Below are 25,285 nucleotides of genomic sequence, written 5' to 3' on the forward strand. Positions count from 1 at the left end.
ATGGCGGTGAATGATCCTTTGAATGCGGAGGCTGGTGGGGTGATAAGTGAGGACAAGGGGGACCCAATCATGTTTCTGGGAGGGAGGAGAAGGCGTGAGGGCGGATGCGCGGGAGATGGGCCGGACACGGTTGAGGGCCCTGTCAACGACCGTGGATGGAAAACCTTGGTTAAGGAAGGAGGACATGTCAGAGGAACCGTTTTTGAAGGTAGCATCATCAGAACAGATGCGACAGAGGCGAAGGAACTGACAGAATGGAATGGAGTCCTTACAGGAAGCGGGGTGTGAGGAGCTGTAGTTGAGGTAGCTGTGGGAGTCAGTAGGCTTGTAATGGACAGTCTATCACCAGAGATTGAGACAGAAAGGTCAAGGAAGGGAAGGGAAGTGTCAGAGATGGACCATGTTAAAATGATGGAGGGGTGGAGATTGGAAGCAAAATTAATAAATTTTTCCAAGTCCCGACGAGAGCATGAAGCAGTACCGAAGTAATCATCGATGTACCGGAGAAAGAGAGTTGTGGAAGGGGGCCGGAGTAGGACTGGAACAAGGAATGTTCCACATACCCCATAAAGAGACAGGCATATCTGGGGCCCATGCGGGTACCCAAAGCCACACCTTTTATTTGGAGGAAGTGAGAGGAGTTGAAGGAGAAATTATTCAGTGTGAGAACTAGTTCAGCCAGACGGAGGAGAGTAGTGGTGGATGGAGATTGTTTGGGCCTCTGTTTGACGAAGAAGCCAAGGGCCCTCAGACCATCCTGGTGGGGCATGGAGGTAAAGAGGGATTGGATGTCCATGGTGAAGAGGAAGCAGTTGGGGCCAGGGAACTGGAAATTGTTGATGTGACGTAAGGTGTCAGAGGAATCACGGATGTAGGTGGGAACGGACTGGACAAGAGGAGAAAGAAGGGAGTCAAGATAACAAGAAATGAGTTCCGTGGGGTAGGAGCAAGCTGACATGATCGGTCTACTGGGACAGTTCTGTTTGTGGATTTTGGGTAGGAGGTAGAAGCAGGCCGTCCGAGGTTGGGCAACTATCAGGTTGGAAGCTGTGGGAGGAAGATCTCCAGAGGAGATGAGGTCAGTGACAGTCGTGGAAACAATGGCTCGATGTTCAGTGGTGGGGTCATGGTCCAGAGAGAGGTAGGAGGAAGTGACTGCGAGTTGATGCTCAGCCTCTGCGAGGTAGAGGTCAGTGAGCCAGACAACAACAGCACCACCCTTGTCAGCGGGTTTGATGACAATGTTGGGGTTGGACCTGAGAGAACGGAGTGCAGTAAGTTCAGAGAGAGACAGATTAGAATGGGTGAGAGGAGCAGAGAAATTGAGATGACTAATGTCACGCCAACAGTTCTCAATGAAATGATCAAGAGATGGTAAGAATCCAGAGGGAGGGGTCCAGGTGGAGGGAGAATATTGGAGGTGGGTAAAAGGACCCGTTGAACGGGGAGAGGACTCCTGACCAAAGAAGTGAGCACGGAGACGAAGACGGCGGAAGTAGAGTTCAGCATCGTGCCATGCCCGAAATTCATTGAGATGAGGGCATAAGGGAATGAAACCAAGTCCTTTGCTGAGCACTGAACGTTCAGCGTCGGAGAGGGGAGGGTCAGGGGGTATAGTGAATACACAGCCGGGGCTGGGATTGGAAGATGGGTGGAGACGGAGGGACAGGCAGGGGTGGAGGGTCCTAGATGGGTGTTGGTGTCGATGAGTTGTTGGAGCTTGTGTTCCTTAGCATTTGAGAGAAAGAGAAAAAGTATCTTGTTGAGGCGTCGGATGAGACGAAGAATAAAATGAAACTGGGGGCACGCACAGCTTTGAAAAAGGGTGCGGCGTTGCTGCTGGAGGGAGAGGTCGAGTGTGTTCATATGGCGGCGCATGGCACTGAGTGTGGATCTCAGAATGTGACAGGAACAGCAGTGCGAGAATTGTTTTATGTCCCGGAGATACCTGTAATCCTGGGTGGGTTCGAAACAAGAGGGATGGAATTTCAGTTGAAATCCACGTGGGGTAAGTCGGAGACAGAGACAGTCACTGAGAAAGGAGATATGGCTGTGAAAGCAGGTTTTATTAAACACCTTGTCAAACACCAGGAGAGAAATGGAAAGCAATGAAGGTGAACAAGGCAAAAGAGAGATACGGAAATCTTGTCGCAGAGAGGAACAGAACTTCTTCAAGGTAGGCATTCCTTGAAGAGGAGTGGCAATCAATTAAACAAAGAGATAAAAACAAAAACTGCGGATGCTTTTGTTTTGGATTTCCAGCATCCGCAGTTTTTTGTTTTTATAGCAGAATTTCCTGACTGCTTTCCTAACTGACTTCCTTCACAGGTGGAGACACAACACCCTGTCCCATAACTAGTTTACCATACCCTGATGGTGAGGGAGAATGTGACACAAGCAGGGGACAAACAATCCATATGCCTTTGGAGCTGGTCCTGGGCAACTAATGCGGCATCATCAGCATACAGAAATTCCCTGATCAGAAGGTGCTGCATTTTTACCTTGGCTTTCAATCTTGATAGTTTGAGGAAATTCCCATCTGATTGCATGGCTACACACTCCTTCCATGTTGGCAGAGGAAGCATAGGCCAGTTGGACAGAGGAAAAGATACCAAACAGAGCAGGGGTTAAGTTTCACCCCACTCTTCATCTCAAAACTGCCGGGGGGGGAGGGGTGTGGGGAGCTGTCAAACTGAGTGATGCCATGCAATTTATCATGGAAGGACCATATGAGACTCAGAAATTTGGGACGACAGCCAATTTTCTCTGGTATCTGGTACAGGCTCATGGTGTTGAAAGCTTTCATGGGATCCACAAAAGCAAGGCAGAGTGGTGTTTCCTGCTCTCTGCACCTCTCCTGAAGCTGACATAGGGAGAAGATCGTGTCTCTTGCGGACCTGTCTGCTCCAAAGTCACATTTTGCCTCTGAGTATGTTCTAGAGTGTTCTCACCCTCTCCATTGATGAGGCACAGCCTCCCTCACTACGAGTGGGATCAGAGGCAGAGAAACAGTAAATCTCACTGCATAACTGGGGCCTGGTCTCTCTGGTCCCAGAGTTTGTGGCTGTCCCAAAGTTACAACAAGAGTTCTTTTTGTTCATTCATGGGATGTGAGCATTAGTCAAGGCTGGCATTTATTGCCCATCCCTAATTGCCCTGGAGGAGATGGTGGTGAGCTGCCTTCTTGAACTGCTGCAGTCCATGTGGTGTAGGAACACCCACATTACAGTTAGAAAGAGAGTTCTAGGATTTTGACCCAGCAACAATGAAGGAACGGTGATATATTTCCTAGTCAAGTTGCTGTGACTCAAAGGAGAACTTGCAGGTGGTGGTGTTCCTTTACCAGAACAGTCATTTATTTACAGCTTTGAATGTTAAGTAGAAAAATTTCATTAATATGAATAGCTAATGGAAAATTAAATTAACCTTTCAAAATAAATAAGTAATTTAAGAAAAGAAATTCCTCAATTTTCAATGGGGCAACAAGCATTTTTTTTCCATAAACGGTGTGCTAACCTGAGATACGTGCATCTTGACTTCCATGGAACTTTTTCCAACCCAGGTGACATTACCAGCGAATTTCAAGTCACAGTCCGGTTGTATTGTCCTTTTAACCAGATCTAGAGAAAAAAAGAGCCATTTCAAATATTCTGGTGGAAGCACAAAGATGAGTGTACAAGAAAATTCATAAAGACAACCTGTAAATAACCTGCAAATGCAAAATACAATGGATGCTGGAAATCTGAAATTAAAAAATGGAAAATGCTGGAAATACTAAGGTTAACTGGTACTCTCTCCATAACTGCTGCCTGACCTGTGTATTTTCAGCATGTTTGTTTTTTTATTACTGCAAATTAAGTAAACTCACCATTGCCAGACCGATCATTACAAGACTCTGCTTCCAAGCCACTCTGTTGCCGCTCCTGCACCTCAATCTTTTAACCGTAACATGCTCCATTGCTCCATGTTATTCGCTCATTAATTCACCTTAGTCACTTATCCAGTCACTGAATTAGCTCTCAACTCGAAGCACCATACACTAGTATTAACTGGGTACTAGACAAATCTAGCTTCCTTTTCAGATGCGGATAAGAGCTAAAGCCAACTGCTAGTCTATGCTCTGCAAATTAAATACACTACAGCAATATGTAGGCAATAAAGAGATAAAACAGTTACAAGGATCTTATGAAACTTGTATCCTTGACAGTGTGTGGGGGGTCATGCAATCAAATTCCTGATGCCCCATCAGGCTGGTCAAAGCTCGTCCTTTCTGCTTTTCATGTTTCATCTGTTCCCTTAGCAAAAAACTAAAAGAGAGATGGAGAGGCTAAGAGGTTTAAGGGGGAATTATGAAGTCCTAGAGTCATTTCTGGCACACAAGGATAACATTCAGTGCATTGAGTCCATGACCATACTCTGTAGAGAAATCCATTCTCTCACTCTATCTCCGTAGCCCAACACATTTACTTCCCCTCATGCTCTTCCAATTTCCTTTGGAAATCATTCATAGTCTCTGGTTCAACTGCCCTCATGGGAAGCAAGTTCCAGATCATTGCTACTTGCTTCATAAACAAATTCTTCTTCACCTCCCTCTGTATGTCTTGCCCAAAACCTAAAATCTGTGTCCCCTAGTCCTTGAACCATCATTGGTAACAGTTTTTCTTTGTCTATCTTATCTAAGCCTGTCATAATTTATCAAATCTCTCCTCAATCTCCATTGCATCAGGGAGAACAGCCTGAGCTTCTCAACCTAACCTCATAACTAAAATGCCTATATCCCTGGAATCATGCTGCTAAAGCTCCTCTCCACCCTCTCAAGGACCCTCACATCCTTCCTAAAATGTTGACCAAAACTAAATGCAATACTCCAGTTGTGACCTAACCAGAGCTTTATAAAGGTTCAGCACAATCTCCCTGCATTCCTACTCAATACCTCTATTTATGAAGCCCAAGGTCCCCTATGCTTTGCTAACCAATCTCTCAATGTGTCCTGCCACCTTCAAAAGGTCTAAACACAAACACCTTAAGGTCTCTCTGTCCATGCACATTCTTTAGAACTGTGCCATTAAGTCTATATTGCTTCTGACAAAAGGCATCACCTCACACTTCTCAATATTAAATTCTCTGTCATTTGTCTGCCCATCTTGCTAGCCTATGTCTTAGTGCAGTGGACTGGCATCATCCTCACAGTGTGACGCTCTTCCAAATTTGGTATTATCAGTGAACTTTGAAATTTTACTCTGTATTCCAATATCCAAGTCATTTACATATAGCAAAAAATGCAGTCCCAGCACTGACCTTTGGGAACAAGCACTGTTGATTATCCTTTAGTCTAAATAAACAACTATTTACCATGACTACAGAATAGCAACTCCATTGGAGAAACCCAAGTACCAGCAGCTACTGCAGAAGTGACCTTTCAGCTGTAAAGAAGCTTCCAGACAGTGATTTTTTTTTCTGACTTTGATTTTGACTTGGCTGAGTTTTAAGATCTGATATTCTGTAGAGTTTATTTCTTTTTTGTATGCTTGGGAGGGGGTGGGGGTTGGCTGTGTAAGTATTGTTTTTGCATTAGTGGGTAGTTGGATATATTTGTACATTTTAAACCTTTTGTTAATAAATTCCACATCTTTACCTGAGTGAGTTTTAGCAATAAAATTACCTCTTTACTTGTTAACTTAAGGAACCTGGCTGGCTTATTTCTAACACTTAGTTACATATGGTTAAGTATATATTTTGAATTGGCAATATCGCCTCTTTCTTTATTTCAAACTCTGTTATAATCAACCCTGGAGTGGGACAAAGGGAGGAGTCAGGTTACGCCTCTTAACCTGGTCGTAACAATGTGTTATATACCTGATAGCTAGTTGGTGAAAAAAAGCCAATCTTTACTTGCGATAGATTTATTCACAGGTTGAAACATAACAGTATATATCTCCTAACTCTGTTCCACTAGTGTAAGTATCAGTTTATATGTGCTCAATTAACCATCCAATCAATGCCCTCCACCTATATATACTTAACTTCAATTCATAAAATTGTCAAAGCGTAGTGATAATTGTGAGAAAAATGTAAACATACCTATTTCATCAACAAGGGCAGTAACAATAGAAAAAGGAGTTGTGCTGCCATTAGTTTTGGCATGGGTATAACAAATTAAAACTGCAAAACAAGAAAGAAATGTTAATTATATCAAACTGATTTTTTTCAATAATGAATGTTCTGAAATATTAACTTGTAGCAGTTCCCATTTCAACAGAGTTATATGCACAAAATACAGAAGCCCTTTTGCTAGACCATAATGTAGCTATCTTTTCATTATTGTCCACTCACCTCCTGTTCCTTTGTTTACCTTACATCTCTTCAAATGTCTGTCCCACCTCTGATTTCTCTTTCTCTGGGCACAGTTCCCACCTCAGAACTGTCTCCTCCTCCTCTCATTTCTCCAAAATTTGTTTTAATTCATTATTGGGTTGTGGACATCATTGGCTAGGTCAGCATTTATTGTCCAGCCTTAATTGCCATTGAGAAGGTGGCAGTGAGCTGCCTAGTTGAACTTCTACAGTCTATGTGGTGAAGGTGCTGTTATGAAGGGAGTTCCAGGATTTTGACCAGTGAAGTAACCAGCAATATTTTTCCAAGTTATGATGTCATGAGACTTGGAGGAGAACCTTCCAAACTGCTAAAAACTGCAAACTGGAAAGAATGTTTGGCACTTGACTGAAAACTCCATCCCAAGTTATGCTAGCACAAAAATAAAGCTACTGCAACAAATTTAGTGCCAAGATGCTGCCAATAAGCTCTTTCTTTCCAATGCATCATCTCCAACTCTTTGTAGTCTCCAAGCTCATCTGAAGATTGAATATGGCTCCCACACCTGGCCATGCTCGTCTGATATTTCTCCTAGGTTTCTTGACTGGATACAAGAAAAGCTCGTCTCCAGCTAGCCTCCAACTAATAACTTCCTTGAACACTTCTTGTGTCTCTACTTTCTCAACACTGTCAGAGTCAGTGTTCCTCTGACCCTTGATGTCTTAGTCCTTCTAAACTGGAAAAAGGTCATGCTGCCACACTTACTGTTAATTCATTCCATGTCAGGACCTTGAAACGTACCACCTTCAGGCCAACTACACTGCCAAACTTTGTTGTCACCCTTTCCTGATTGACTTCTTCATCTACTCATTTTAGCCCAGGCCTTGGCCTCTTATACCTTCCACAGTGATGCGATTGAACTGGTACGTTTCTAAATTCGAATCAATATCCCCCAATATCACACTATACTCGCCTCCTGTATAGGGTTCAATATATTTCCAAGTTTGGCAATTTTAAAAATGAACATCACTGAACAGGATGACAGGCTGATCATTGGGATTAAGGATCTGATGGCACAGTATAGGTAGAGTATCGTTTATCCAAAATCTCGGGGCCAACTGCGTTTCAGATTTCAGACCATTTTGGTTTTCGGCTACTGCATGTAGGACTAGGTCTAATTATATGACAATGGCCGAAGCTTACTCTAGCTATAGCCTAAAGCAGGTTTGTCCAACCGTTTCATGCGAGGGGCCACATTTCAAATTTTTTCTCACTCGAGGGGCCGAAAGATGAGGTTGGCGCAACATTAAAAATAAACTTCAATAAAGTGTTGAGGTATAAAGAAAATAAACAACTTGCTGAGGAAAAATAAAGGCATTTCGAAGCAAAAAAGTGACCATTAGAGCTTAAGAGGGTAAAACTGTGTTTTTCCGGCTCACACTCAGTCTCAGGGTACTTAATTACGCACCCTCACCCAATGAGTTGGTGTGAGCGTGTTGGTGTGTGGGGATGAGTGTGAGTGCTGAGACTGGAAGTGAGCCAGACTGCCACTCTCTTGCACACACTCTCTCAAGCTCTCGTGCTCTTGCTCACTCACTCCTACGCACATGCACACTCGCAACCGCACGTGCTCTCCTGCCCACTCACTACCCCCAACGAGCAGGGGCCCCTCTCGCCACCCCACGCCCACACTCCTTCCCGCAGCCCTCCTTCCTTGCCACCCCATGCGTGCACTCCTGCGCCCCTCCTTCCTTGCCTGCACACACATGTGCCCCCTCATTCGCATTCCCCCACACACAGGCACTCCAGCTCTTCCCATGGCTGCCGCCCCACCCCCATGCTGAACAGCCACTTTGACTCTTCGCTCCCACCCTGAAACCCCCCCCTCCCTCCCCAGCAGACTCAACTTTGTGGTCATGCCATATTTTTGGGCCTCGGGCTGAAGAAAGCTGCTCCTCCAATCAGAAACTGGTTTTATCCCACATTTGCTGCTAATTGGCTCACTCGTGATCCCAGCAACAGCAAATGTAAAGAGAGAAACGGCCTGTGATTGGAGGAGCAGTTCTTTAAAGAATCTTCAAATTCATTTACCGACATTTTGAACACGGGGTCCGCGGGCCAGATAGAGGGGCCTGGCGGCCCTCAGACACGTGTTGGACAAGCCTGCTCTGAAGTAAAAATGGCTAGAAAAGTCAGATGGTTCACTGAATAATAGATACAGGGTACCTGCAGTAAGTTCCCACCCGTGGCACCATCCATGATTCTGTGAGGAAGGTAAACAGTATAGAAAAACAACTAGACTTTCCACACTGAAGGTCAGGTGCGGTCGGCAAGGTTCGAGTCAGTTCAGGTCAGGGACTTCCCACTCTAAAGGTCGATGAGGTTCAAAAAAAGTGCAGATTTTGGATGTGTTCAGTTTTCAGATTTGCAGATAAAGGATACTCAACCTGTATAGATGTCACGTATCTTCAACTCCTGTATTTTTATCATCTAGGTCATCATCTTTACTATATATCTCACACAATCTTTACCATTCTTGATTTGCCTCCCGCTTAAGCAAAGAAATGTAAATAGCTTTCTCACTGTTGTATGCCAGAGTTTTACCTCCAAATGAGTCAAGGTCTTCAAGGATCCTGCCAAATCTACATAAGGAAGACGACATTGAGTTTCAATACTAGAATATTAGATGTAAAAGGTTTGGTATTGAAGTTATTAGGTAATTGAAGCTGTAAATTATAACGGATCAGCTGCTGTACCTTACATGCTTATGTACATTCAGGTATTTTTCTCTCAAGCTGGGCTGGCTTCCTAATGGTAGATAAGCCTCCAGATAACTGTCTTTCATTCGTCGATATGGCAAGTCCTCCTGGCAGCTGACCAGTTGATGACTGGATAAAGCTCTTTCCTTTACAGATTGAAGGTGTTCACTGGAAAAGCGTTTTGAGAAAACTATAAATGTAATCAACGTCTAGTGAAGGCTGAATGGAAAGACAATGATAATAGTGTGAGAGACAAGGGAAAGGTTAAAAGCAGAATAAGAAATAGCACAAACAGAACCAGAGCGATAGTAATGACGTGAGGAAGGGGATGGGAGAATATTTCCTTTAAGAACCCTCAGCTATCAAATCCCCAACTTCCCTCCTAATCAGGCCTTCCACTAGATACTATGGCCCTTGCTTTGGTTGCTGGCTGTAAGGGAGGAAGGGTCACAGGAGCGATGCAGGAGACAACAGATTGAGGGAATGGGATCAAGATGTGATAGGAAAGCATATAGGCCTGGAGAGGTTGTGTAAAGGGGCAGGGATAAAGATGACAATGGGGTATGGAGAGAGCTGGGTGAATGAATGAAGTTGGTGGGAGTGACAGGAGGCGACAAGGAAGCAAGGGAGCAGAAGAAGCAAGGATGAAGAGGTGGTGTTGCAGTGCATGAGAAGCAGATTTTGGGGCAAGGGGGCAGGGTACTGCCTGAGCTGCTCTGTGGATGTCTTGCCCAACAACTCCAGCCTTTTTGCTAAACAGGTCCCTCCCTAACTCGCAACTAGAACATCCAAACCAGCTCTCCCCTTACCATCAATGAGAAGGGGTGAGAGCGTGAAAAAATCCAATAGAGGAGAGCAGAATGAATCAGAAAGAAAAGGCCCCTCACCAACTGAACACCCCCCACCACCACCCTGGCAAGTCTGCAACTCCCCCCCCCCCGCCCCCAAACAACTAATCACCCTTCCCCACTAACATCACTCAAGAACCTCCCTACACTGACATCTTCCTGAGCACCCATATCATTCCTTTACCCCTACCCCAACCTCATTCAGCTTATCCCTCTTCCCACTCTACCCCATCCCACCATCTAACTGCATATCCTTCTTCCCTCTCCCCCACCCTTCCTCAACGTATATGTCTTCCCCAACCTCCTTAGCGTATCCCGCTTCCCCCTCACCCCCATCCTCCCTCAGCACATCTCTCTTCCCCCATCCCAGCCACCCTCAGCACATCCCTCTTCCCCCTTCCCCAACCCCACCCTCCCTCAGCATATCCCTCTTTCCCTCCCCCACTCTCCACCTGCGACTCCCTCATCCCCACCCTCCCCGACATCTCCCTCTTCTCCAAGTATTTGGCATCTCCCTCATTCACCCTGCCCCATCCTCCATCACATCTCCCTCTTCCCCCACCCCCTCCTCACCGTCACCCTCTTTCTGCACAGACATCTATCATCTTTCTCTCTCACCCCCTTCTCCCCACTGTCAAAATCCTCTTCACCAACCCACCACCCCAGCATCTCCCACTCTCTCTCATTCTGTTCTTCCCCCACCCCACCCCCAACAGACTGGTGTCTCTCCCAACCCCCACTGTCTCCATTTAGGAGTAATGGACATAGTGCTGGAGTAAAATCTGACTCAATCACCACTTCCTCTTTACTAGGATAGTTATATTACGCAAAATCTTGTTTTTTTTTATTGCTCCTCTGCATTGGTTGGATAGATTTAATATTGGATGCAGCAAAACTGTCGAGTTTCCTTCAGTTCTAGCTTTAGCTATTTGAATGTCGTACATGCGTTGTATAATTTTACTTATGTTCAGCACTTTGCACCCGTCAGCATTAAAATGCTACCACAAATACTCTGCCCATCTTGTTTTATAATTCCTCAACTGCCTCATTAGATTAAGCAACAGCTCCTAGTTTTTCATCTGAAAATTTTATCACTCTGAATTAAGTTTCTTAATATGGGTCATTTAAATAAATCAGAAGTACTGAGGTTAGGGGCACCCCACTTACTACCACCTGAACGGTTAACGAAATATCACTCAATATCTAAAGGCTGTGGATGACCACAGGAGAAAAATGTACATATTTTCATATTCCCATTAATAGAACATACACTTCCAATACATAGTCTCAACTGTTTGGGAACCGGCCTATCAACATACCTCCAGTTTTTAGATGCGCCAACGATTGTCTCTAGCTTTGACCGTACTGAACAAAAAGAGAACTTAATTATCAAACCAGATTTGCACTTGATCTTGAGAACATTTTTCCTTCAAATACAACTTTCTATTGTTGAACAGATAACAAAGATAACACACACACAAAGTAAAAATCTGAGCCTAAATAAGAGAAAACAAAGTAAAATACTGCAAAATGTTGGAAATCTGTATTATGAACAGAAAATGCTGGAAATGCTCAGCAAGTCAGATAGGATCTGTAGGTAGGAACAGTTAACATTTCAAGCCAATAGCCTTTCATGAGTTCTGATTGCATTTGACCTGAAATAATAACTCTATTTCACTGTCTATATATGCTGCCTAATCTACTGAGTTCCAGGCATTTCTGTTTTTAGTTCTATAGATAAGAGTCTCATTCACTCAAGGATACAGTGACAATATAAATTAATGCACAAACTTTAAGTCATTGTATTCTACCAATCTTCAAGATGTATCACTCACCATCGTTCATTAACTGTTTGGAATGCCCTGTGGGGGGAAAATACAAAGGATGACTAAGCTTTGCAGCAAGAGATCTAAAAGGACCCCAGTCGCAGGTTTACAACTGCAAGTGAATACAACTTAAGCAAATGTTGTAACATAACTAAATACTAACCTAGTATTTTAATCTGCTGTTTTAACACACCATATTTTTTTCTCTAAAATAAATTGGAAAATTATATTATCAACAGTGTGCAATTCATGACTGAACGGAATTTGTCCATTCATGCTCTAAGACAGGCCCAGCAGTACTGACTTCAGTTACTCTCAATCTTTGGCACTATAGCCCCAATATATGCATCCAGCAATAGCGTGACTAGACTTCAAATGTGTTCAATAACACAAAATAGTGTTTCGCAATCTAAAGATTTACGGCAACTGAAATAATGGCAACTGAGTTGAAAGTATCCAATAGCAACACTCCGAGAATTTTCTTTTATTTGGTCATGGGATTATGGCAATTTCAGCATTTATTGCCCACTCCTAATTGCCCCCAGGAAAATGGTGATGAGCCACCTTCTTGAACCGCTACACGTTCTTGCAGTCTACAGTGCTGATAGGAAGGGAGTTCAGTTATCAAGGTGGTGGTAACAGGGCACTTGGAAAATCAATGTGTTTAGACAGAGTCAACACAGTTTTATGAAACATCGATTGTACTTGACAAATTTATTGCAGTAACTGGCACAGTAGGCAAGGAGGAAGATGTGGATGTAGAATATTTTGATTTGCAGAAGACATTTGATAAAGTGCCGTACAAGAGATTAGAGCTCATGGGATTGAGGATAAGCTAACAGACAGAAAACACAGACTAGAGATGACAGGTTGATAGGAATTCAAAATCATGACGGGTCTGGACAGAGTAGTTAGGGAGAAACTGTTCCCATTGGCAAACAATCAAGAACGAGAGGACACTGATTTAAGGTGACTGGCAAAAGAAACAACAGTGACATGAAGAAAAACCACTTTACATAGCGAGTGGTTAGGATCTTGTCAATTAAAAGAAAGAACAATCAGGTTGGTCATGTGCTTACCAGCAACCAATAAGATTGCTAGAAAGTGCCATGAATAGAACAATCAAGTGGAGAGCAACTGGCAGATGTCATGTGATCTTTACTGGCCCATTAGATGATTGAAAAGAGAAAGACATCAATATTTATTACACAAGACGATGAGACATTTCATTATTTGTATTATGGAAAAACTCTGTGGTAGCCAAAATAAGATAACTGGCTCAATACCTTCAGTCAGATCTGGGGAACATCCCCCAGGATGTAGACTCGCAGATAGGGAGGTACATGACCTGACGAGAACAGAAGAAATACTCCGGTTCATCCAATGCCTTTTAAAACAAAACACATTTTGCAGTTTTAGAAAAAATTTGAAATTTTAAACTTTCTCACCTCCTTTAAAATGCTCCTTAAAAATACCTCTTGGACAAAATCTTCAGTCATCATCTTAATATTGGCATCTTTGACTAGGTTAACTTTTTATCTGATTACATAGCTGTTAAGCGCCTTGAAACATTTTACTATCTCAAGATGTTATATGAAGGTAAATTATTATTTTTCTGACTGCACATAGCAATTGGCATTTTAAGATCCCCAGGTATTTATAGATGTATGTGCCAGATTAAGATTTGGTTTAATCTCTTAAGAACAGAAGAAATAGGAACAGCAGTAGAATATTGAGCCTGCTGTGCCATTCAGTACGACCATGGCTGATCTTGGGCTTCAACTCCATTTTCCCACATGCTCCCCATATCCCTTAGTTCCTTGAGAACTGTCTATCCCAGTTTTATTCAACCCTCTGGGGTAGAGAATTCCAAAGATTCAAAGCACTTTCAGGGAAGAAATTTCTCATCTCAGTTCTAAGTGATCGGCCCCCTAACCTGAGACTGTGTCCCTGTGTTTTACATGTCTCAACCTATCAAGCCCCTTCAGAATTTTATACATTTCAATGAGATCGCCTCTCATTCTTCCAAACTCCAGAGAATATAGACCTAATTTACTCAGCCTCTCATCACAGGACAATCCCCTCATCCATATGATTAAAGTTTTAGCTTCCTTTTACTTAATGTCTTGTGGATTTGTACTGTAGTTAACAATAATGAACTGGATACCTTGGGTACTCTAGATTTAATGTGTCAGGGTACAATTTAACTGGCACTGCTGTTTAGCTTCTGCTGAGGTGTAAGATGTGGGTTGCAGAATGTACAATTCATGGCTATGGCTATTGATTTATTTCTGCAGCCTTTCTTAAAAACAAGACACCAAGATAAGAAGTGAGCCAAAAGATCTCTGGATGATTGATTACATCCCAGATGATAACCAAGTTTTCATCTGCTCTTTTGAAGAAACCATATTTTGACAATCTTGTTCACAATAGCATTTTCATGCCATAATGAATCAAGGAAATATACTGAGAGAGACTTGGGGCCTTTAAAGATCTGGAGTTTTCCTTGACAATTTGTAGAGCTGGGATCAGAAGGATTAACAAAGGTTACAACTTTACTCTGGAAAAGTTGGAGTAATCACAGTTATTTTTCTGTATGTCAACTGTTCAAAGACATTGCATGCATCTGGACTTTGTAACAATATCAGTTTATGATGTTTGACCATCATATTTGGTATCACATTCCCATGCCAACCGATGTCCTCTACTCATGCCCACAGCCCTTGATAGCTTCTGTGCCAACACATGCCACTCACCCACCCACCTCACCTTCTGCTTACACTCTCCATGCCAAATCACCCAGTACCCACCATGGGCAGACCTCAGGACCCATGCTGAGGTTAAATGAAGTTCGTCTATTGATGAATTCACTATTTCAAAAATCAACACTGACTAAAAACCCATTCATTACATTTAACTTGCTTTGAAATAAAAGCTTATTTTTATAAGGGATTATAGTCCCACTTCAAAGACTTTATAACCACTTGGAGCTGCCAAGCAAACTGAACTGGCAGGCCCCCCACTGTGATAATGATAGGTTATGAAATCAGACATGCAGCACCAATGTTATAAGTCTAGCCCTCAGCCTTATGTCAACACACAAGAGTGAAATAGCAAGCACACTTTTTTCTGTAAAGCTACAGCTTTTTTCAAATATTTAAAGGGCAGGGGCTTTCAATACCTTAACAGTTCCTGTTGACAGTTCCAATGAGTTTATGCACATTCATGTCTAATTTTAGGAATCCCAAAAGGCACCTGACCTCTTCCAAAGGTATCCTGGGACCATTTTCAGAAGGGTACCTTACCTCTCCAAAAAGGTACCCTACCTCTCCAAAGAACTCCATTGAGCTTGGATTTTCCCCTACCAAATCTGAAGTTCACAAGTCATGTTTTGGACATCCCACTAGCAAAAATCAGATCAGCCTGAAGGCAACTGCACTTTATCATGTGCAGTTGCCTCCATGAACCTCGGATGTACTATTACGAAACCACCCCCACTACCCCCCCCCCCCCCCCCCCCCCCCCCAAACCCCCGCAAAAATGGTGGGGGTCAGTTTTAGGGTTGTAATTCAGAATTTGTGCCTCTACAGCTAAGATGGAGAGCCTCTATGTGTGTGTGAAAATTCAGGCCCTTGTGTACACAATTTGGGATTGTGTAAAATACTGTACTCTCATTTTAAGACTGTGCCATCAAAGAAGTGGGAGGATTAAGGGATGCCTTTGAGCTTTCATTAAAAAAAGCACACTTTTTGGGTTAAAAACAAATAGTATGGATTAATTTTGACTAGTTTACATAATGCCACTGCTCAAATGAAATTCTTTGAAAAAGGTAAAGGCAACTTTGGAGAATTACTGAGTTACAGTTGGAACATTTTTGAAGTTTTTTTTATTAACTTAGTGGCACCTCTGCAGCTGCTATCCTAACTCCTCCCCAAATTCCAATGCCTCTTCCCCATCTCAAAGGAATAATTAACCCTTTACTTCTTCTTGCCACATTACAGTGCTAAAGGAAAAACATACTGCATTGATTTATTGAAGTTCTAGCTTCCAACTGCAAAGGTACTTGTGGAACAAAAGCAAACATCAGGACAGATTTGCAAGAATTCCAAATTTCAAAGGGAACAACAATTTATACTGCATGAGAAATTGGTGCTGATTGGTTGGCAAAATCTCATGCAATATAAATTGTTGTTCCCTTTGAGAATAATATTAGCTGTTGATGATAAAACTGGAGTATAGAAAGTGAAATTAATATGCATGTTGAAGGGTGATTTACACAAGGAACATGAATCATCTTCAGACATTACTGAAGGGAAAAGAAGGGTTCTGGATTGCACCAGTCAGGTTGATCAATGGAGTTTAATGTTTGAAGCAATGAAGATGCTGCATTATACACCATTTGCATATTTTGATAGTTAGCATTTTGCCTGACAGAAATGACAACAAAAACGAGAATGACTGAATTTGAGGATCGAATATTGGCACCTGCTAGGGTCCCCAATGTTACACTAATTCATGTAAAGATTACGCTTCAGACAGAAGCTTTATGAGCGGTTGTAAATTTTGACCATAGAGGAATTGTGGGGTTAAATGGTTAATACAGGATATAACCATAGAGCAGATGACTTTGAATTTGCTAATTTAATACTTTGGGTGAGGTTTTTGTCTCAAGTTATTTTCTTTTTCCAGATGGGAACAATTGTAGAATACGTCAATTAGGGCTTGGTGGGCTTAGAGTTTAGTGAGAAGTTTAAACCTCGAGTGTGAAAAACTAAAAATGGTGGGGTCGTCGAATTGTAAGTGAGGAATCAGAAAGGGATTCTTCACCTTTAGAGAGGACTGTAAGACATCTTAATTGTGAATACTCACACAGGGTTAGGATTTGATTTAATTTAATCTCAATTGATCAATATTAGTGCTTCCTTTATACTTAAAAATGGCTTCTGAGCTTGTACTATAGCTAGAGTTAATGAAATGGTTAAAGTTGTTCATTCCTAGGATGCGTTAGGATTTAAAGTGTCAGAGTACAATTTAGTCAACTGTTTAGCTTCTGGGAGGTGGTGGTGTGGTGGTAATGTCAATGGACTAGTAATCCAGAGACCCAGGAGATATGGGTTCATATTCCACCACAGCAGCTGGTGGAATTTAATTTCAGTTAATAAATCTGGAATTAGAAAGCTAGTCTCAGTAATGGTGACCATGAAACTATCATCAATTGTTGCAAAAGCCCATCTGGTTCACTTCCCATCCTTTAGGGAAGGAAATTTGCAATCCTTACTTGGTCTGGACTACACGTGACTCCAGACCCACAGCAATGTGGTTGACTCTGAAATGGCCTAGCAAGCCTTTCAGCTGATGGGTAATTAGGGATGGACAACAAAGGCTGTCCCTGCCAGCGATGCCCACATGCCATGAAAGAATAAAGAAAAAAATGCATGTGGGTTGAAGGATGTGAGATTTGTGCCTGTTGACTTATTTTTGTGGTCACATTGTGAAGTGACATAGCCAACCAACCCAGACAGTCTTCAGGTAGGAAGTGAGACAATGGAGCTTATGTGATCAACAAAGAAACACTATAGCACCTTTCATGATCTCAGGTGTTTTACACACAATGAGGTACTCTATGGAAGTGTCATCATTGTTATAATGCAGGAAACACAGCAGCCAATTTGCACACAGCAAGCTCCCACAACCAGCAATATGACAATGACCAGATTATATAATTTTGCGATATTAATTGAGGGATAAATATTGGCTGGGACACTGAGGATAACTCTCCTGCTCTTCTTCAATTTAGTGGCATGGGATAATTTACATCCACCTTAAAGGTGACTTTTCTTTGATACAACAATCTTCAACCAGAAGTGCCGAGTAGATGATCCATCTCGGCCTCCTCCGGAGGACCCCAGTATCACAGATGCCAGTCATCAGCTAATTCAATTCACTCCACATGATATCTAGAAGCGGCTGAAGGCTCTGGATACTGCAAAGGCTGTGGGTCCTGACAATAGTCTGGCAATAGTACTGAAGAATTGTGCTCCAGAACTTGCTGCGCCCCCAGCCAAGCTGTTCCAGTACAACTACAATGCTGATATCTACCTGGCTATGTGGAAAATTGTTCAGGTATGTCCTGTACACAAAAAGCAGGACAAATCCAACCCGGCCATTACCGCCTCATCAGTCTACTCTCGATCATTGGAAGGGGTCATGGACAGTGCTATCAAGTGGCATTTGTTTAGGAATAACCTGCTCACTGATGCTCAGCTTGGGTTCCATCAGGGCCACTCATTCCCTGACTTCATTACAGCCTTGATTCAAACATGGACAAAAGAGCTGAGCTCCTGAGGTGAGGTGAGAGTGACTCCCCTTGACATCAAGCATTTGACAGAGCTCTAGCAGAACTAGAGTCAATGGGAATCAGGGGGAAAACTCTCAGCTGGTTGGAGCCATACTTAGCACAAAGGAAGATGGTTGTGGTTGTTGGAGGTCAGTCATCTCAATCCCAAGGCATCACTGCAGGAGTTCCTCAGGGTAGTGTCCTAGGCCCAACCATCTTCAATTGCCTCATCAATGACCTTGCCTCCATCAATAGGTCAGAAGTGAGGATGTTCGCTGATGATTGCACAATGTTGAGCACTATTCACGACTCCTCAGATACTGAAGCAGTCCATGCCCAAATGCGGCAAGACCTGAACAATTTCCAGGCGTGGGCTGACAAATGACAAATAACATCCATACCACACAAGTGCTGGGCAATGACCATCTCCAACAAGAGAGAATCTAACCATAGCCCCTTGACATTCAATTACCAACACTAAATTGTCCACTATCAACATCCTGGGAGTTAGCACTGACCAGAAACTGAACTGAACAAGCCACATAAATATCGTGGCTACAAGACCAGGTTAGAGGCTAGGAATCCTGCGGCGAGTAACTCACCTCCTGGTTCCCCAAAGCCTGTCCACCATCTTCAAGGCACAAGTCAGGGAGGTGATGGAATATTCCCCACTTGCCTGGACGAGTGTAGCTCTAACACCACTCAAGAAGCTTGACACCATCAAGACAAAGCAACCTGCTTGATTGGCACCCCATCCACAAACATTCACTCCCTCCACCACTGATGCACAGTGGCAGCAGTGTGTACCATCTACAAGGTGCAATGCAGGAACTCACCAAGGCTCCTTTGACAGCACCTTCCAAACCCATGACCACTACCATCTAGAAGGACAAGGGCCGCAGATACATAGGAACACCACCACCTGGAAGCTCCCCTCCTGACTCCATCCTGACTTGGAAATATATCACCGTTCCTTCACTGTCGCTGGGTCAAAATCCTGGAACTCCCTCCCTAACAGCACTGTGGGTGTACCTACACCACATGGACTGCAGCAGTTCAAGGTGGCAGCTCACCACCACCTTCTCAAGGACAATTAGGGATGGGCAATAAATGCTGGCCTAGCCAGCGATACCCACATTGCATGAAAAGTAAAAAAATCATCCAAAAGATGGCACTTCTCATTGTACAGCACTCCTTTAGTACTGCACTGGAGTTTCAACTAAGACTTGTGTGAAGCTATGGAATAGAACTTGAACCCACAACTTTCTGACTCAGGTGTAAGCGTTACCTGACACTGTTACGTCATAGATGGTAAGCAAATTTTCATCTGGAAATTTGCCATTTTTAAAGATCTTTTTCACAATAGCACCTGTCATGCCATTATATAAATAGTTTGCATGCCGAGGGGTCTATTAAATGCTTGTGCTTTCCTTAACTTGTAGAGCCAGGATTAGAAGGATTAATAAGGGTTATGGCTCTACCCAGGGAATAACTGTTAATTGCATTTATTTCTTTCTATTTCTACTGCTCAAAGACAAGGTGCGTGAATAGATTTGATTGAATACAATAAACAAATTTTATTGCAATTATTTAGGCATCTTATTCAAATGTTCTTGCTACATAGCATCAATTTCTGACAAATTCCTGAGAAGATATGCTGCATTTCAGGAAGTCAACTGCACCTTCCAAAAAAAAGGGAGATTATATATTGCATCATTTGTGGGAACACAGTAGCGTAATGACAATGCTACTGGACTAGTAATCCAGAGGCCCAGACTAATGTTCTGGGGTCAGGGGTTCAAATCCCACCATGGCAGCTGGTGAACTTTAAATTCAATTAACAAGAATTTTGGAATTGAAAGCTCGTCTCAGTAATGGTGACATACGAACATATGTACAAATTAGGAGTAGGCCACTCAGCCCTTCGAGCTTGTTCTGCCATTCAATAAGATCATGGCTGATCCGATTGCAACCTCCCGCCTATCCCCAATAACCTTTCACTCCCTTGCTTATCAGCTCTGCCTTGAAAATATTCAAAGACTCTGCTTCCACTGCCTTTTGAGGAAGAGAATTCCAAAGACTCATAACCCTCAGAGAAAAAATTCTCCTCATGTCTTTAATGGACAACCCCTTATTTTTAAACAGTGACCCCTAGTTCTAAATTCTCCCACAAGAGGAAACATCCTTTACACATCCACTTTGTCAAGACACCCCAGGATCTTATATGTTTCAATCAAGTCACCTCTTACTCTTCTAAATTCCAGTGGATAAAAGGCTAAACTGTCCAGCCTTTCCTCATAAGACAACCTGCCCATTCCAGGTATTAGTCTAGTAAACCTTCTCTGAACTGCTTCTACTGCATTTACATCTTTTTTTAAATAAGGAGACCAACAGTACTCCAGATGTAGTCTCACCAATGCCCTGTACAACCGAAGCATAGCCTCCCTACTTTTGTATTCAATTCCCCTCACAATAAACAATAACATTCTATTAGCTTCCCTAATTACTTGCTGTACTGCATACTAACCTTTTGCGATTCATGCACTAGGACACCGAGACTCCTTTGCATCTCAGAGCTCTGCAATCGCTTTTTTATTCTTCCTACCATGAAACTATCACTTTTGTAAAACCCCACTAATATTCTTTAGGGAAGAAAATCTGCTGTTCTTACCTGATATGGCTTACATGTGACTCCAGACCCACACCAATGTAGTTGACTTACCTGCCCTAAGAAATGGCCTAACAAGCTACTCAGATAAAGTGCAATTAAGGATGGGCAACAAACACTGGCTTTGTCAGTGACGTTCACATCCCATGTAAGAATAAATTTTTAAAAATTTATCTTCCTGGTTACAAACACTGACAGAGGACACTACAATACAAAAAAAACTGTTGTATTTATATAGGACTGTAACAACCGCAGGACATTCCAAAGTACTTTACAACCAATAAAGTCTTTTCTGAAGTCCAGTCATTGCTGTAGACTGCCAATTTGCATACAACAGGCTCCCATGAACAGCAACAAGATAACAGACCAGACGATTTGTTATGAGTTTTTCCAGGTAATTCTGTTTTCGATTTGTTATGATGTCAGTTGAGTGATAAATATTGGCCAGGGCAGCAGGGAAAACACCTCTGCTCTTCATCAAATAGTGTCATGAGATTTTATTTTTGAGCGTGAAGGGGAAGAAGGGGTCTCAGTTGAATATCTCATTCAAAAAACAGTGCCTCCAACAGTTTGACACTCCCTCAGTACTGCATCTGAGTGCTGGTCAGAATTTTGTGCTGGAGTCTCTGACGTGGGGTTTGAATTTATAACAAAGCCACAGCTGATAAAATATTTCCAGCACAAAATAATTTCTGTCCAAGCATCTGAAGTGTGATATGAAATGAAAGTTAATTGCCCCACAAAGTAATAACTCCAGCAACAGCTGAAATCATGGCGTCATGGCATGGTTACCACACCAACTAAAGTGAGCATCATGGCCCTTTGGAAAAATGATTTTAAAAAGGGATTCTAACCACAGTCAGCACAGTTTAAAAAAAACCCACATACCCACTTTGATCATCTGAAAAGGTACAAAAAGCAGCTTTATGTGCTGCCTCTGAACACAAAGCTAATATGTGGTGGGGATGCCTCACCCGCCTCAGATTACTGGTTCAGTCCTACCAGGAAATTTGAGACACACACCCATCCCCAATCCCAGAACTGAAATCCTGGCCTATCCGCCCCAGGGGGGAATGTTCATCTGGTCGGTCAGTGAGTCCATCAACCGCCCGGGTGAAAACCCCTCTCTCCAGACTGAGCAGTATCCCGGCCCGCTAGCGGCCGGCACCCACCTGAGCCTCGTGTACATGACGCCCTGGCGAGTGGACACCACCTTCTCCACACAGTCCCCCCGCGACAAACGGAGCCGCCCTGCTCATGTCATCGCGCAGCCCCACCCCCTCCTGATGTCATCGGGACGCCAGCTCTGCCGTCAATCACACCAGTCACGTGGGTTCAACATCAAGGCTGTTCTCCTCCTGCAGCCAACTGAAGCGCTATCTTGTGTCTGCTCTTTCGATTTGTCCACCAAAATACAAGACAGCTGTGAAAAACATCAAACCAGTACTGTAGCAAATGATCCAGTTGCAGAGTAATCCTAAAACAATTGATGGCGTTGGACAATTCACTCAGAGAGCCTGCGTTGCTGTGGCAACATGCACTTTTACATGCATGTTGTAGTCTGGAGTTGTGGATAGTGTTTTTCCCATCACATTGGGCCAATCATGAATCTTTCCCATTCTTACCACCTGCCATTGGCGTGTGTTCAAAGGATACCCAACCTGTTTGGCCACATTATGAAGTTACCTTCCTTGGCCAACAAATCCTGGAGTGGGACTCAAACCCACTGTACCACAAACCATCCCCAAAGCACTTAACAAAAATGAATCCCTCGCATAGCGAAAAAATCTTGCACACACAAAGGTTCTCTTGCCTATCCCCCATGATTTCAGCAGTAGAACCCTCATACAAATTCACCCAATTTCTGCTTTGGTGGTGTTGTCGAGGGAAATTTCACCAGGACAACATGGTCTTCATATTATACTATAGAATCTTAATTCAGAAAAGGCAGACTGCCCTCAGTTTAATACTCAGTACTCTTTTGGATTGTCAACCTGGATGATGCATTCAAAGCCTAAAATGAGAACTGAACCCACAGCTTTCTGACTCAGGTAAGAGGGCTACTAACTGAGCCAAACAGGCAATAATAAAGGAATAACTGAAGCAAAAACAAAAATCGCTGGAAAAACTCAGCAGGTCTGACAACATCTGCGGCGAGGAACACAGTTAACGTTTCGAGTCCATATGACTCTTTATCAGAACTGAAGAAAAATAGAAATGAGGTGAAATTTAAGCTGTTTGAGGGGGGTGGGACAGGTAGAGTTAATATCACCACTGTCAACACCCCTTTGTCCTTTTGTCTATGACATCTTTGGGAATCTCTTCTTTGCCTCCACCTATCACTGGCCCTCTATCCAGCTCTACCTGTCCCACCCCCTTCAAACAGCTTATATTTCAGGTAAAAACAAAAACTGCAGATGCTAGAAATCCAAAACAGAAACAGAATTACCTGGAAAAACTCAGCAGGTCTGGCAGCATCGGCAGAGAAGAAAAGAGTTGACGTTTCGAGTCCTCATGGCCCTTCAACAGAACTGAGTGAATCTAAGGAGAGGGGTGAAATATAAGCTGGTTTAAGGTGGGGGTGGGGCGCGGAGGGAGAGAAGTGGGGAGGGTGTGGTTGTAGGGACAAGCAAGCAGTGATAGGAGCAGATAATCAAAAGATGTCACAGACAAAAGAACATAGAGGCGTTGAAGGTGGTGATATTATCTAAATGAATGTGCTAATTAAGAATGGATGGTAGGGCACTCAAGGTACAGCTCTAGTGGGGGTGGGGTGGAAAGGCTAGCAGGGCATAAAAGATTTAAAAATAATGGAAATAGGTGGGAAAAGAAAAATCTATATAAATTATTGGAAAAAAACAAAAGGAAGGGGGAAGAAACAGAAAGGGGGTGGGAATAAAATGAAACTGGGGGCACGTGCAGCTTTGAAAAAGGGTGCGGCGGTGCTGCTGGAGGGAGAGGTCAAGTGTGTTCATATGGCGGTGCATGGCACTGAGGAATATTATATTTCACCTCATTTCTATTTTTCTTTAGTTCTGATGAAGAGTCATGCATTAACTGTATTCCTCTCCACGGATGCTGTCAGACCTGCTGAGTTTTTCCAGCTATTTTTGTTTTTGTTTCAGATTTCCAGCATCTGCAGTATTTTGCTTTTCCCCTAAAGGAATAACTGGTAGATGAGTTTCTTTCTCAAAGTTTTATAGCACTACTGGGTTTCCAAATTATCATTCTCTAATAGGAGAACAATGAACTAAGGAAACAGCAATGAGGAGAGTGACTAGTCAATCTATTTTATTGTTGGTTGAAGCGTAAATGTTGGCAAAGGCACTTCCCATGCATTCTTCAAAAGACTTGAAAACAAAAAGTCTAGGCTGACACTTCTGTATGGTACGAAGAGAGTGCTGTATTGCCAGAAATGCCAATTTAGGATGAGACGTTAAACTGTCTGCCCTGTCAGCAAAAGACCCCATGACTTCATTTTAATGATGAGTAAGAGAGTTCTGCAAAGCCTCCTAGCAAATATTTACCCCTAAATTAACATCATTTAAAAGAAAGCAAATTATCTGGTCATTAATCACTTTGCTGAGGAGGCTTGTGGCATGGTGGACAGTGTACCTGTGTCTGAGCTAGAAGCTCCGGGTTCAGGTCCCATCACCAGGGCTTGATGGCCAAAGAAGGTGCATTGATAATGTGGCCAAACAGGCTGAGTATCGATCTGCAAATCCTTCCAATATACCTCAATGGCAGGTGGTAAGAATGAGAGAGACTCCTGGTCAGCCATATGATGGAAAGAAAAGTGGAGCCTCTACCATCACCATCCATAGCTCCAGGCTTTAACAAGCAAATAAAAGTGTATGTTGCCATGGCACCTTGGTCTCCTTGGTTTGGGAGGCTCGTTGGCTCAGCTGGTTGCTGTGGATCAGATTGGTGCCCTCTACAACATGAGGTTTGATCCTTGTTCCAGCTGGGGTGGATTCAGGACCTATCTGTGGTGGAGACTGTGGCACTGTGGGCCAACTCAATTAGCAGATCATATTGCTGTTTATGGGAACTTGCTGTGTGCAAATAAAAGTGTATGTTGCCATGGCACCTTGGTCTCCTTGGTTTGGGAGGCTCGTTGGCTCAGCTGGTTGCTGTGGATCAGATTGGTGCCCTCTACAACATGAGGTTTGATCCTTGTTCCAGCTGGGGTGGATTCAGGACCTATCTGTGGTGGAGACTGTGGCACTGTGGGCCAACTCAATTAGCAGATCATATTGCTGTTTATGGGAACTTGCTGTGTGCAAATTGGCTTGCTACATAGCTAAAATGTCTACACTTCAAAAAAATGTGTTTAATTGGTTGGAAAGCACTTTGGGATATCTTGAGATTGTGAAAGGCACTATATAAATACAAGTCTTCCTTTCCATGATATCTTTTTACATCCACCTGACAATGTCAGTATTTAATATCAGTAATTTTAAGAGCAGGGTTATCTTTTGGGTCTTGTCTTTGGACGAATTAGTAACAATCAATATTTGTCCAAAGATATTGTT

The 25,285-nt window shown here is 43.0% G+C and overlaps 1 protein-coding gene across 2 annotated transcripts in view; it reads right to left on the minus strand.

The window, feature by feature from the left end:
• LOC121290709 (acyl-coenzyme A thioesterase 9, mitochondrial-like) overlaps positions 1-22,000 on the minus strand; it is a 59,602-nt gene extending 37,602 nt beyond the window's left edge. The window contains exons 1-9 of one of the 2 annotated variants that reach the window (XM_041211532.1): positions 21,923-21,958; positions 13,032-13,132; positions 11,909-11,951; positions 11,755-11,781; positions 11,239-11,284; positions 9,069-9,239; positions 8,917-8,954; positions 6,082-6,162; positions 3,517-3,620 (exon numbers count right to left, since the gene is read on the minus strand). In XM_041211532.1, the coding sequence (XP_041067466.1) occupies positions 3,517-3,620; positions 6,082-6,162; positions 8,917-8,954; positions 9,069-9,239; positions 11,239-11,284; positions 11,755-11,764 (450 nt within the window). In that variant the 5' untranslated portion in view covers positions 11,765-11,781; positions 11,909-11,951; positions 13,032-13,132; positions 21,923-21,958. Of the gene's footprint in view, positions 1-3,516; positions 3,621-6,081; positions 6,163-8,916; positions 8,955-9,068; positions 9,240-11,238; positions 11,285-11,754; positions 11,782-11,908; positions 11,952-13,031; positions 13,133-21,922 lie in introns of both variants that reach the window. The other variant, XM_041211531.1, reaches the window with a different exon arrangement.
• Between the last annotated feature and the right edge of the window lie 3,285 nt (positions 22,001-25,285).

The sequence above is a fragment of the Carcharodon carcharias genome, chromosome 18 (genome assembly GCF_017639515.1).
Source record: "Carcharodon carcharias isolate sCarCar2 chromosome 18, sCarCar2.pri, whole genome shotgun sequence".
Lineage (NCBI taxonomy): Eukaryota > Metazoa > Chordata > Chondrichthyes > Lamniformes > Lamnidae > Carcharodon > Carcharodon carcharias.